Source organism: Hyla sarda, chromosome 4 (genome assembly GCF_029499605.1).
Source record: "Hyla sarda isolate aHylSar1 chromosome 4, aHylSar1.hap1, whole genome shotgun sequence".
NCBI classification, from domain to species: domain Eukaryota; kingdom Metazoa; phylum Chordata; class Amphibia; order Anura; family Hylidae; genus Hyla; species Hyla sarda.
In genome coordinates, this window is record NC_079192.1 from 188904559 (window position 1) to 188918988 (window position 14430).

At 43.1% G+C, this 14430-nt stretch overlaps 1 protein-coding gene across 3 annotated transcripts in view; it reads right to left on the minus strand.

The window, feature by feature from the left end:
• Positions 1–2645: 2645 nt before the first annotated feature.
• IRF5 (interferon regulatory factor 5) overlaps positions 2646–14430 on the minus strand; it is a 54540-nt gene continuing 42755 nt past the window's right edge. For all 3 annotated transcript variants that reach the window (XM_056569317.1, XM_056569319.1, XM_056569318.1), the window contains exons 6-9: positions 12907–13209; positions 11624–12013; positions 4681–4799; positions 2646–3987 (exon numbers count right to left, since the gene is read on the minus strand). In XM_056569317.1, the coding sequence (XP_056425292.1) occupies positions 3739–3987; positions 4681–4799; positions 11624–12013; positions 12907–13209 (1061 nt within the window). In that variant the 3' untranslated portion in view covers positions 2646–3738. The remainder of the gene's footprint in view (positions 3988–4680; positions 4800–11623; positions 12014–12906; positions 13210–14430) is intronic.

The following is a 14430-nucleotide window of genomic DNA, read 5'->3' on the forward strand; positions in this document are numbered from 1 at the left end:
CTCCAGCTGTTGCAAAACTAGAACTCCCAGCATGTACCGTCTCTCAGTGCATGCTGGGAGTTGTATTTTTGACACAACTAGAGGCACACTGGATGCGAAACCCTGAGTTAGGACACAAACTATTTCACAACCAATGTGTCTCCAGCTGTTGCAAAACTGCAACACTCAGCATACATTGACAGTCTGTGCATGCTGGGAGTTGTAGTTATGCAACAGCTGAATGCATACTTTTTCATAGAAAAGTGTCTCCAGCTGTTGCATAACTACAACCCCCAGCATGCACAGATTACTAAAGGGCATGCTGGGAGTTGTAGTTTTGCGACAGCTGGAGTTCCAACTACAACTCCCAGCGTGCTCTTTGCTAAGCAACAGCAGGAGGTGAACAGACCTTACCTCCTGCTGTATCCTGCAGCCGGACCAGGGAGAGGTAAGAGACCCCCGCCGCCCCCGATCAATCACGTGATCGTCTCGGACAGCCCAATTCGCCCTTTTTTTTCCTTCTCCAGGTCACCAGAGACCCGATTGATCCGGGGTGCCTGCTGATACATATCAACAGTCACCCGGCGGGGACCGAAATTCCCACGGGTGTATAGGTACGCCCTGGGTCCTTAAGTACCAGGGCGTGCCTGTACACCCTAGGTCCCTAAGTGGTTAATGTTTCTTCCATTTGCAAAAAATTGCACCAATTGTTGTAAATTTCCCAAAGATTCTTAGCAATGGTAGCCCATTCCAGCCTTGTGCTGTCCCATTCTAAGAGAATGCTCCTAATCTCAGCTTGTTACCTGTATAACCTGGGAAAAAATCATAACTACAGGCAGGAAAATTTTTATATTTAAAATTGTCCTCTTCTGACCCCTATAACATACATTTTTGCATGTACGGGGCGGTATGGGGGCTAATTTTTTTGTGTGCCGTGATCTGAAGTTTATCGGGACCATTTTTGTTTTGATCCGACTTTTTTATTGCTTTTTATTAAATTTTTTATGGTATAAAAAGTGAGCAAAAATACGCTATTTGGGACTTTTGAATTTTTTTTTGCGTGTACGGCATTGACCGTGTGGTTTAATTAACAATATATTTTTATAGTTCGGACATTTACCCATGCGGCGATACCACATGTTTATTTTTATTTACAGAGGTTTTTTTTTTTTATGGGAAAAGAGGGGGGGGGGGGGGGAAGATTCAAACTTTTATTAGGGAAGGGGGTTAAATCATAACTTTATTTTCACTTTTTTGTTTTGTTTTTGCAATGTTATAGCCCCCATAGGAGACTATAACATGCAGTACATTGATTCAATACACTGATCAATGCCTTTGCATTGCAATGCATTGATCAGGGTTATTGGCGGTTGATTGCTCAAGCCTGGATTTCAGGCTTGGAGCAATCAGTTGCCGATCGGACGCACAGGAGGCAGGTAAGGCACCCTCCTGTTGTGTTCTACCTGATCGGGACATTTTGATTTTACCCCGATGGTCCCGATCAGCCTGGCTGAGAAGCTTTCACTTACGACGCAGCGATCAACTTTGTTCGCCGCGTCTACAGAGTCAATGCCAGACATCTGCCGGAACGGTGATGTCCGGCATTAGCCAAGGGTCCTGGTTGCTGATAGTAGCCGGGACTGTGCAGGTATGATGTGAGCTCAGCTCCTGAGCTCGCTTCATAACACTCCTGTGCTACAGCGCCGTATAAACACAGCGTTTTGTGGCAAGGGGTTCATCTGGTGTTTTCTTCCTTAGTGGAGCTCCCCTTTGCGCCTATAGACTCCATGGGCAGATTTATGAAAACCTGTGCAAAGAAAAGTGGTGCAGTTGGTCAATTAGTTTGCATCTTGTTTTCAAGATGCCTTTTAAAAAAATGTAAAAAGTTATCTGTTTTTTTTCTATGAGCAACTTGACCACTCTTCCTCTACTCAGGTCTTAATAAATCTCTCTCTCTCCCCTCCCCCCTCCTAAAGATAAAGGACAACAAGAAGGGTGAGCGATTTACAGGTCATGTCAGCCTTGCATCTTCACACCATCATCCTGGCTGATAGTTTGGAGGAAACAACAGGGGGCCAGTATGGCTACAGTCAGCAGATGGTTCCATCCATAAAAATAAGGGCCTGTCAGTTCCTGACTTTTGGGGCCCATTCCACTTGGACAGTTTCTACTATCTGGGCAAAAAGGGTCAATACTCTAGACCAAATCTGTAGGAGAGCCACCTAGAATGTATCCTACACTTTTATTACAGATTTGAGCTTAATTCTATGTCTGTCCTAGCATTCAGAAGTCATACAGGTGCTGGGGCCTTCCTTACTTACAAGTGTAACATTTCCAGAGGTGCTGTAATGGGTGAAGGGGTAGAAGAGTGATTATTCACCTGTAATTGGGTTTTCACAAACCCATGACAGCACCGTCTAAATTTCAAGACTGGGCGCTCCCGTATACCAGCCGGACCGGCGCCGAATCTCGTTCACTAAAATGAACCGACCAAAGTCAGATAGTCAATGAGATTCAGCGCCGATCCAGCTGGAATACTTGAGTGCCCAGTTTTGACATTTCCCAGCCGGACCCAGAAGCTGTAGGGACAAAATGTCATGTGAATGCAGCCTAAGCATTACTTTAACATAAATGAATCCCAAGTGTTTTTGTAGCTTATCTATCTAGTTTTATTTTGAGTGTATAAAACATACACAGTCCACAACCTGACTACAGATCTGCTTGAACAACAGTTTCCTTCCACTTACATATAGTGGTAGTGTCAGGAGAGATTTACCTACAAAAACAAGTGCCTTCCCTTGTGGGCCAGACTGAACGTTACATGGAGTACAGAGACTTCAGTGCTGCCCGCTTTCATGGTTCATGCATTATAGAGTTCTTGTTTGTGGATTTGGTCATTGAAGCTTATTCTTTTAAATGATAAGACAATGTCAAATAAAATTATGATCTACAACACAGGAAGTAGAGGTGTCAATACAACATTTTATCTGAAAGAGCATCTTTATATGGATAAAAGTTCATGTGAAGGACCTCCTTCCCCCTGTGCATACATATGCTGGACCTTTCTGTAATAAATATATATATTCATTCCCATGGACTGCTCTTGGTATTGCAGCTCATCCTTGTTTAAGTGAATGTGGCTGAGCTGCAATATCCGCCAAAGCTCTACATTTAGAAAAACAGAAAATAGTTTTCCCTTTATTTAGTTTGCATCTATGTGACAGGTCAAATTTAAAATAAACTGGTTATCTTTCTCTACATTCATTGTGAAATCTTACTCCTAAAAATAAAAACTCCTTGTTCAGCTTTACTAACCAGAAGGCAACAAGCTTAACATAAAGAAGCTGAAACCACATCCAAGTGTATTCTGTTCCCCTTCTATTTTCTACACATGTATCTAGAATGTGAACAGAATTTATGACAAGTAATATGCATACTACTGAAATTCAGTATTTCCCTATGAGGGTGAACATGGATCACTGCTATATAACTGCCAACATGCCATAATATTCTACACACTAAGATGAACCCTAGGCTATGGTTCATTTTCCCAAACAACAGTTTGGGATGTTATTCCTGAGATTTTCTGCAGTAGAAACAAGTCTGTTTTGTTCTCTATCACCATCCAGAGCAATTACTTAAGCACATAAACCTCGCAGTTCCTTCATCCTCTATGGTAGAATTTCATATTGTGTTCAGTAACTGTATTCTCCATAACTGAGCCCAAAACAGTATCATGAACCACATTCAACAGTCTTGTTACTGCATGTTTCCTGAATGCATAGGCCAAGGCCCAGAGCCGACATTTACTCCAGTAGCAGTTACTCCTCCATCTGGGCTCATAGCTTGGGCCTGCTGACTTTGCCAAAGCTGATGAAGTTCCTTAAATTGCTCCACCATCTTATCCTTTAGGTCCGGATGTGAGATTTGGAGCTTTATACTATCTGCAGACCAAGAGGATTCTCCAGTGAAAATTTCAGATAGTAAGCGTGCAGCTACAGGAATAACCTAAAAAGTCAATAAAATATATATATTCTTAAATGGAGCAACAATGAAACAAGTGCTAATGTAAAAATAAGAGGCTGACCCACCAGGACTACTCTTGTCCATATGATCATTGGTTCATAGAAGGGAGTCCCCTTATATGAACCAGAGTTGCTCACAAGTAGCAAGCATGTTTCTGGTGGACTCCGAATGTGTATGTATTATATAGACAGCCATTCAACTCAATGGCCATTATTCAATACATTTATCCTACAACAGCCTCTCTATAGAGGGAATGTAGCAGGCTGAGTCTTCTGTCACAATCAACTGACCACTAGAGATGAGCGAACTTACAGTAAATTCTATTCGTCACGAACTTCTCAGCTCGGCGGTTGCTGACTTTTCCTGCATAAATTAGTTCAGCTTTCCGGTACTCCGGTGGGCTGGAAAAGGTGGATACAGACCTAAGAAAGAGTCTCCTAGGACTGTATCCACATTTTCCAGCCCACGGGAGCAGCTGAAAGCTTTACTAATTTATGCAGGGAAAGTCAGCAACCGCCGAGCCGAGAAGTTCGTGACGAATCGAATTTACTGTAAGTTCGCTCATCTCTACTGACCACCACAGCAGATCTTATAGTAAAAAAAGAACAGTTTGTGGTGAGTAAATCTATTTATTTGCTGATAATATGCTCATGCATATTTTCTGACATTCATTACCTGCACAGTGATGAGCTTTTTCTCTCTAGGTTTTCGATCTGGCCATTCCTCCCCAAAGCAGAAAAATATCTCATAAGGTGGCAGTACATTGGTCTGCCCTTTCTGGCATGCAATGAGTTCTGTGGACAAGAACACAAACATTATCTACATGCATTCTTTTACACCAGCACTAGAGATGAGAGAAGTTACAGGGATTTGATTCGTCACAAACCTCTCGGCTCGGCAGTTGACAAATCGAATCACTAACTTCGCTCATCTCTAACCAGCACAAAACAAAGCTTCTAAACTTTAACAAAAAGTCTTAGAATTGATATTTCCATAATGCCCAAAGTTTTACAATGGTAATCCCCTTTTAGCATATTTACAGTCACATAACTACAAAGACATTTTTCATTCTACAGCAGTGTTTCTCATGCGTGGTCCCCAAGTCCCCCCCAACAGGTCATGTTTTCTGGATTTGCTTAGTCTTTCACAAATGATATAACTTTGGTGATGTCTGATTCACTGACCATAATTATATCACCTGTGAAAAACTAAGGAAATCCTGAAATAATGACCTGTTGGGGGACTTGAGGACTGCGCTTGGGAAATACTGGTCTACAGAACAAAAAATCTCAACAGAACCCCATGGTAGTCTGGGTTTAGAACAGGCCATGGAAGTCTAAGGCTAAAAGCCATAAAATGGACACTACAATGCGCCTAAGTTATGGTTGCATGAAACCAGAAAAGCGATAAAAGGGTAAAAATGGTTTTAGAAAGAGCTGTCTCTATGTGCAAGGCATGTCCACATTAGTAAAATGATCACAAATGTTAATAATAAAGCAGATAAATCTGAGGGTGAATTCATGAAATAGAAGTGAAAATAGTGTTCTTCACTGAAGTGTATTATTTCAGGAAATGTTTATGTATATTTTAATCTTATATCTACATCACTAAAGAACCTACAGGGTGATAGAAATAAGATGACAATGCTGAAGATTTCAAAAATCATGGACTTTTTTTTTAATGGCATAATCCATTAACTTCCAAAAAGTAGATTTTTATACTTACTGTAAAATATCTCTCTCTCTGAGCTTCTTTTGGGGGGCACAGGACCTTGAGTATATGCTGCTAGCCGCTAGGAGGCTGACATGAGGCAGGATATATCCGCCTCGTGGCTCTGAGCAACTCAGTTTAGTCCCAAAGAAGAAGGAGAACCGACCAAGAAAGTAACAGTCCGAACAAAACCCAGACAAACGAAGGGGACTGATCACACACACAAAAAAAAAAAAAAAAACAACTGCACCGCAGCGGCGGAAACTGGCTGGCCACAAACAAACCAATGGGTTGGGGCCGTGTCCCCCAATAGAAGCTCCAAGAAAAAGATTTTACAGTAAGTATAAATATCTACTTTTCTCGAGCGCTTCATTAGGGGACACAGGACCATGGGACATCCTAAAGCAGTCCCTGGGGAGGGAAAGACTAATATCCCAGTCCAAAAACAACTCAGGCGGACGGCTGACTGCTTTTGCCGCCTGCAAAACCCTGCGGCCCAGGCCTGCGTAGGACACAAGCGTATGATCACGGTAAAACTTGACAAAAGTATGCAGAGATGACACCTTGCAAACCTGCAAAGCTGAAGCCCCATGGCTGACCACCCAGGAGGCCCCCACTGCGCAGGTGGAGTGAGTAGTCACTCGAAAGGGGTTCTCGACCCTTGAAACGCTACGCCTCCGAAATGGTGGATCGTATCCACCGGGAGATAGTGGCCTTGGAAGTCGGGAGCCCCTTGTGCCGCCCATCGGGAAGGACAAACAGAGTCACACCACTGGAAGGAGGAAGTGACCGACAAATAGGTCCACACCGTGCAAACCAAGTCCAGCTTGTGAAGCTGGTGCAGCCGCGGAGAAGGTGGTGACGGGCAGAAAGAAGGCAACACAATCTCCTCGTTCAAAGTGAAAGTAAATCACGACCTTGGGCTGAAAAGAGGGTACCGGCCGAAGAACCACCTTGTCTTGGTGAAGCACCAGAAAAGAGGAAAGGCAAGAGAGGGCAGCCAATTCCGACACACGGCGAATGGACGTGACTGCAACAAGGAAGGCCACCTTCCAGAAAAGGAAGTGAAGGGAAACCTGGCTGAGAGGCTCAAACAGAGTGCCCTGCAGAGCATATAAAACAAGGTTAAGGTCCCAAGGTGCAGTGGGGGACCAGAACAGAGGGACCTCATGAGCCACGCCATGCAAAAAGGTGCGCACATGAGGGTTGGAAGAGGACAGAAAGTGCCAAAACCTGCCCCATGATGGAACTGTGGGCAAGGCACGTTTCCAGTCCCGATTGCAAAAACAGGTGGGAGAGAGAGAACAAGCCTGACACCAGTGGAAATAGGGACCACGAGAGAGTCTACCTCCAGTGCGAGGGGATCCCACGACCTGGAGACGAAGCAAGGGACTTTCCTGTTCCGGCGTGACGCAAAGAGATCCCAGCGGTGACAGATTTGAGCGAAGACCTCCGGGTGAAGGGACCACACTCGCCCAGGTTGGCGGTGGAGCAACTCAGAAAGTCCACCTCTCAATTGTCGATCCTGGGAACGCGCACAGCCGATATTGCTGGAACGTGAAGTTCCGCCCAGGAGAGGATCTTCGACACTTCCCTCATGGCCGTCGAGCTGCGGGTGCCGCCCTGGCAATTGATGTATGCCACAGCGGTGGCGTTGTCCATCTGCACCCGCTCCGGAAGGCCCCAAAGCAGGTGACTCCAGTGAAGAAGGCACAGGAAGCTCGCACGGAGCTCCCACATGCAGGCACAGACTGGAATCAGACCCAGTCGCCGAAGCAAGAAAATCTCCGACAGCAACTCCTGGAGCTTGTCCTCCGGAAGAGTAAGGCGGGCCACCACCATGTCGAAGCAGATCCAGAGAAAGGTCAGAGATTCGGACGGAGACAAGTGGTTGGATTTCTTGCGGTTGATTATGCAACCGAAACTGGAGAGGGCCTGCAGAGTAATGTTGAGGCTGACCCGATTCTGTTCCAGGGAGGGCACCTTGATAAGTAGGTCGTCCAGATAGGGGAGAACAGAGACACTTGAGAGTGGAGGAGAGCCACCACTGCCGCCAGCGTCTTGGTGAATGACCTGCAGGAACAGCGAACCTGAGAAAACACTGGTTGGCCGGAAAGATAGGGATGTGCAAGTAGACGTCCTGTATGTCCACAAAAGAAAGAAACTCCCCCGGATCCATGGAGGCGACTACTAACCACAGGGATTCCATACTGAAATGCCGTAGCCACACATGACTGTTCAGAAGCTTCAAATAGAGAATCAGACACTGCCGCCCTTCTTGGGAACTACTCTCTTTTTTGCATAGTGTCAGCCTTCTAGCGGCAAGCAGCATATACCCATGGTCCTGTCCTGTCTCTCCCCCTCCCCAATGAAGTGCTTGAGAAATTAAAAATATTGCATCTCCACTACGTCAAGTAGGAATGCCAAGATGTATGTATAAAAAAAAAAAAAAAACTCAACTTTAGGCATGAAATGCAAAAATATCAGGCACACTAAATTGTTTATAAGTATTATGATGCACAAAGGACAGTCCTGAAATACTGCCGAATATATTTGTTCATGTGAACTGTCTGACCCTTTGCTGCTAAAGGTTGTACAACCAGGTATTACTGTAAGTATTGTAACTAAGCACTTCCTTTAATTTGAGATTAGTCATGCATTGCTGTTGATGTTGCAATGTAAACTAGGCCAAGTACAAAATACTTTAAGATTTTCAGATGCCCAGCAGAATTCTTTGTTTCTCCAACAATGGCATGTTACACCTTCATACTACCTTCAACAAGTTTTACTGTCACTATAATGTTATTATTGTAAAATACTGTGTCCAGGGACAATGTTGTCTTTACAGTATTATCTAAACGAATGATTTTTCAATCATTTTACAAGCACAAATATCAATTTTAGATTACTACATATCAACAGCTAGTGTTAAAGTCAAACAACAGAATAGATCACACCAGAAAAATACAATGTGAAACTGAAGAATCACGAACACGAGTCAAGTCTAGAGTGGTACTTAGTATTGTGGATATTTCTCAGGACGTTTTATGGCATTTTTAGTTTAGTTATATTTTGTAGTACTACTGATTACTTTTTTAAATATACAATTATTAAAAAAAGAAAAAAAAAAAAAAGGCTATTTTACTAAAAAAAATAAAAAATGAAAATAGCCACCACTAGGGGTCATCTAGCTTTATGCACATAGACTACTCTGTATTTTGCAGCATACTGGATACCGGCCATAATGTGTGTTGGTATCCAACTTCCAGCATGCTTGAACAGTCAAAGCTTTCTTTGACTCCTGAATGACAAAGCAGGAGTCTGTGAAAGCTGAATGACACACATAGTGACATCTATGTTGATTAGCATCCAGCTTTACTAGGAACAGACAGAAAATGTATGCATAAAAACTACAGTGCAGTGACTTGCAGACTGCCAGGGTGCTCCCAGACTCAGAGCTGAAGAGTCATTTATTGGGCAGACTAGATAGGCCAAATGGTTCTTATCTGCCGACACATTCTATGTTTCTATCCACAGTGAGGGAGAAAAGGAGAAAAACGGACACCTTCCCCTTCCACAAGGAATGAACAAAAAGAAGTGAGCAACATATAAATGCTATTTTCTAGGGATATATAGGTCCTTGACACATAAAAATTATATGTACATGATCAGGATTAGGTACTGAGTAACATATCACTAACCTTTCGTCAAACTAAGTAAATTAATAGAACAAATATATATACAAAAAAAACCTCTCTAATATATCCTATATTTTTCTACTTAGAATTCTTCTCACTGTCCTAAACTCATCATTTACCCTGAAAAACTGTTAAAAGTCTATCTTGAGAGACAAGATCAGCTCACTAAGTGATTACTTACATGCTGTTTATAGACGTTTATGGAAAGCCAGAGGAGGAGTTAACTGCAGAAAGAGACATAGAAACTGCTGAAGGATCTATTAAGTGTTCTATTGCACGCCAGTGCTTGACTCACAGCTCTTACTGCTCAATAATGTCCCACATGCTGCTGCAGCTTCTTAGGTATGCTATAGAGATATAAGAGAGCAGGATCTCCTGTTCTGTGTTTATGCAGTGTATGAGATACTCAATAGCAGCTAATTGTTGCCTACTAAGTCACTGACAGCTGAAAAACTAGAGATGGACCCTGCAGAAAGGAAGAAAGATGAAAAATGGCATATACAAGTTATATAATGGCCAGAAATAGTGCTACTCCTCATATACATACATGTCGGCATATTCTAAAAAGTTTCTTAAAAGGAACGTGAAATGGGACAGTTAGGTATTATATTTACAGGGTATATCTGTAATTAAGTAGTTTGCACTTTAACACCTCAAGGACACGCGCCATAAGTGTATGTCACTGCAGAATGTAAATTCGTACACAGCGACGTATTTGTACGGCATGACTACATAGCAGATCCCGCTGTTGTCCACCATTAGCTCTATAGATGCCGTGTACAATGCTGATCACAGCATCCATGGTGGAAATGGAGGTTTCAGTGGTCTTATCAGACCCCCGTGCTGTGCAATCTTGAGGGTCTGATAAGCACAAATGTCCGCCAGAGGTTTCTCTTACCTCCCTCCGGTGTGCAGGATCACCGAGCTTCTATACAAGGCAATCACTGATAGTACTGAACAGTGCATAACAATCTAATTGCTATCAAAAGTTTCCTATGGGGGCATAAAAAAATGTATAAAGAACATTTTTGTGTAATGTTTATTATCATGTACAGTAAAGCTTAAAAGACATCTTATCCCCTATCCAAAAGGGGATTTGATCTCAGCTGCGGTACCCTAGTCATCCGGTGCACAGAGCGGAGTTCGCTCCGTGCCAGATGACTAGCGATGCGGCACCAGAGGTTCGTGGCGTCAAGGCCACGCCCCCTTGTGACGTCATGTCCTCCCTCTCAATGCAAGTCTATGGAAGGAAGCGTGGCGGCCGCCACAACCCCTCCCATAGACTTGCATTGAGGGGCATGGCCTTGACGTCAAGAACCTCTGGCACCGCAGCCGTGCTGCAGGAAGATCGCAGCGGGGTCCCAGTGCTCACACATCTTATCCCCTATAGGGCGTATTATAGAGGAGAAGATGTCTAGGGGCAGAGTACCCTATATGTGTGTGTGTGTGTGTGTATATATGTTATATATATATCTCAAAAGAATACTGCAGCACTCCAAGACGTCGGTGAAAAACGTGAGTAGCATCTATTCCATCATAGTCAGAGTGGCAATGTTTCAGCTGCGTACAAGCATGAAAAAGGCTGCTTGTACGCAGCTGAAACGTTGCCACTTTGGAATAAACGCTACTCACGTTTTTCACCGACGTCTTGGAGTGCTGCAGTATTCTTTTGATATATTAACTGCCTGGAATCCAGTGACCTGGGATCCTTACTGATTGCACCCACCTCAACTGATCACTAACAGTGTGCTGCTACCCTCTATTTGTTATATAAAATATATATAATACTAATAAAAAAACTAAAAAAGTTCCATCAAAACATGGTACCGATAAATACTACAGATCACAGCGAAAAAAATGAGCCCTTATACAGCCCTCTATACAGAAAAATGTGAAAGTTATAGGGGGTCAGAATAGGGCAGTTTTAAATATTGTTATTTTGTTTATAGGGAAAAAATCTAATAAGACCCGAGTGATGCAATCAGGTCTCTTCTACGCTCCCATAGAAATGAATGGTGCGTGTGTCTTCCCCAGCACAGGCTCCTTTCAGAGAGCCAGGGCCCGTGCAGGAGATCACGGGGAGGGGTTCCAGTGGTTGGACGATGCCTAATAGTTAAGACCAGATATGGCACTGCTACCTGTTCTAGGGGCATTCAGTTTGTGCTTTTCATTATTGTTTGACAATTTGCAAATTGAAGCTAAACTCTCACCATTTAAAAAGGTCTCTAAGCTGAATACTTTGATTCTCTTCTCCCTTTCTATGGGATTAGGACCACCTAGGTTAGTTGCACAAGGGCCAGACCAGAAGACCTTGCACTGGCACAATCGGATTGCATAGATATCCTGCCCTTGCAAGGTAAGGATAAGTCCTCGGTCCATAACGTCCAAAAGATGGTTTGTGTAGAACTTTTGTTTCTCATTGCCGATCTCATCTGTTCCTGGAAACCGAACTTGTTCCAGAGAAGTTGGACCAAACAGTTCCACTTGCTCTGGAGTTGGCTCAAGGTTACTGTAAAAAAGGCGGCAGCCATGAGGGTTACTGACAGTCATCGCTCCCGCTTGCTTCCCTCTATATAGGAACTTTATTTCTAAGTCAGTCACTGCAACAACAAAAGCAAAAAGTACAGTAAGTAGGACGCTTCAACTCATGACAAAGAAAACCGCTAACAGATTGCAATGTAGAACGTGTATCATTTCTTCACAATTCTTCTTATTTACCAATATATCTACAGTGTGACTAAACGACACATACACAATGGCTTAGATTTATCAATCTAAGGACTAAAATAGTCTGGTTTTCTGCATAGCAACCAATCACAGTTCACCTTTCATTAAGCATGTAAACTGCGCTGGTAAAATGAAGCCTAAGCTGTGGTTGGTTATAAAAAAAAAAAAACAGTCTTGGTCCTTAGACAGATTGATAAGTTGAGGCCTTATTGATGGCCTTCAGGAACAATGCTCAATGGAGGGGGGGGGGGGGATTAATCAAAAACTGTGTAGAGAAAGAGTGGAGCAGTTGCCCAAGGCAACCAATCAGATCGCTTCTTTCATTTTTAAAGAGACCTGTGAAAAATGAAAGAAGCAATCTGATTGGTCACCATGGGCAACTGCACCACTCTTCCTCTACACAGGTTTTCATAAATCTCCCCCATTAATATGTCTGGGTCACAATACATAGCTCTCTTAGAAGAAGTAATGCAATGTGCGCATACTCATTATAGGACCCTCAGCTGAACGTTATGCACTTAAAATCTAAATAGTGCAAGAGCTCCCTGTACATTTACTGTTCAAAGGGGTTATTTCTACTGTCCATACTGTATGACTCTGGATACATGATAACACACATTTGGCTTAAAAAAAAACTTTACATACTAGGCCTTAGTTATACCTGTTCATTATTTAATTAAAAAAAAAAACATTATTAACAATAAATTATCAGTGAAAATATGGTTACACAACCATGTTAGTTGTACTGTGGGTACATGTTACTCACATGGCAACATTTGGGGACTAAGCAACTCTGGTATGCCTTGTTCAATGGGGGCTGCCATCACCCCTTGTATAGGAAGCGTTGGATCTTGACTTGGCTCCATACTCCCAGCAGGAACTAGTTCTGAAAGAGGAAGAACTACCGTCTGTGGCACCATGCCTTGGGGAGATAATTCCACTCCAGGGTACACAGCAGGGGCAGTTGGTTTTACAGCAGTGTCTGCTGGGGTCAGGTTATGTTGCATAAGGTTTCCACACGGGCTGAAAGTGGGTTCTGATTTAGGCCAGATGTAAGGTGGCAGTGGATCTTTAAAAAAAATTAAATAAAATAAGATAGAAGAAATATGGCATCACAGATTAATTATTGGCATTACATATAACAATAGCCACAAAGTCATTTGTAGAGATCTCATCCCACGATGTGTGAAAAATCTGAAGAAAATCTGTCCGGAAATTGACCTGTGTGGGGTTTAATTCATAGCATGTCAGTTTTCCTGTCAGTGCCCTGGAAATGTATCGTTCACCAGGAGTTTCCCCATTCAGTGAAGTCAAATTCTGCGATAAACAAATGGATCTGCAGCAAAATCTGCTACTGGAGAATTGATACATATTTTTTCCTCTCAACATTTACATATTTCACCCTATATCTGCAACAGCAAATCCACAACATATTCACACAGAAATTCCACATTTTAATGCAGATTTGCTGCTGTAGGGTAATGCTGTTAATAAAGGTTTGTCCTGTGTGGCCTTAAAGGAGAACTCCGGAATATAAAAATTGTCGCCCATACTGCCGGCAGTAAAAAAATAAAGATGTACATACCTTCCTCCGCTCCCCCGGGGCCTCCAGTAACCGGCTCCGGTCTCCGCCGCGATCCACTTCCTCGTTGCCGGTGGTCGGATGAATCAGCCAATCACCAGCCGCAGCGCAGTCAGACTCGGCCAGTGATAGGCTTCAGGACACAAAATTCTTCACTACACCGGCACCTGCGGCCGGGGCCGAAAACTGCCACTCAGCCTATCGCCAGCCAAGTCGGACTGCGGTGCAGCTGGTGATTGGCTGATTCATCCGACCACCAGGAAGTGGATTGCGGCGGAGACCGGAGCCGTTTACCGGAGGCCCCGGGGGAGCGGAGGAAGGTATGTACAGCTTTATGGTCTGGAGTTCTCCTTTAACCCCTTAAGAACCAAGCTAATGTTCACTGTAGGACCAGAGCGTTTTTTGCACATTTGACCACTGTCTCTTCAAAGTATCGACACAAATTTACCACTAATTTAATGAAAAAATTGAAAATTTTGCATTTTTCTAACTTTAAAGCTCTCTGCTTATAAGGAAAATAGACATTCCAAATAAATTATATATTGATTCACATATGCAATATGTCTACTTTATGACTGCATCATAAAATTGACATGTTTTTACTTTTGGAAGACATCAGAGGGCTTCAAAGTATAGCAGCAATTTTCCAATTTTTCACAACATTTTCAAAATCGGAATTTTTCAGGGACCAGTTCAGTTTTGAAGTGG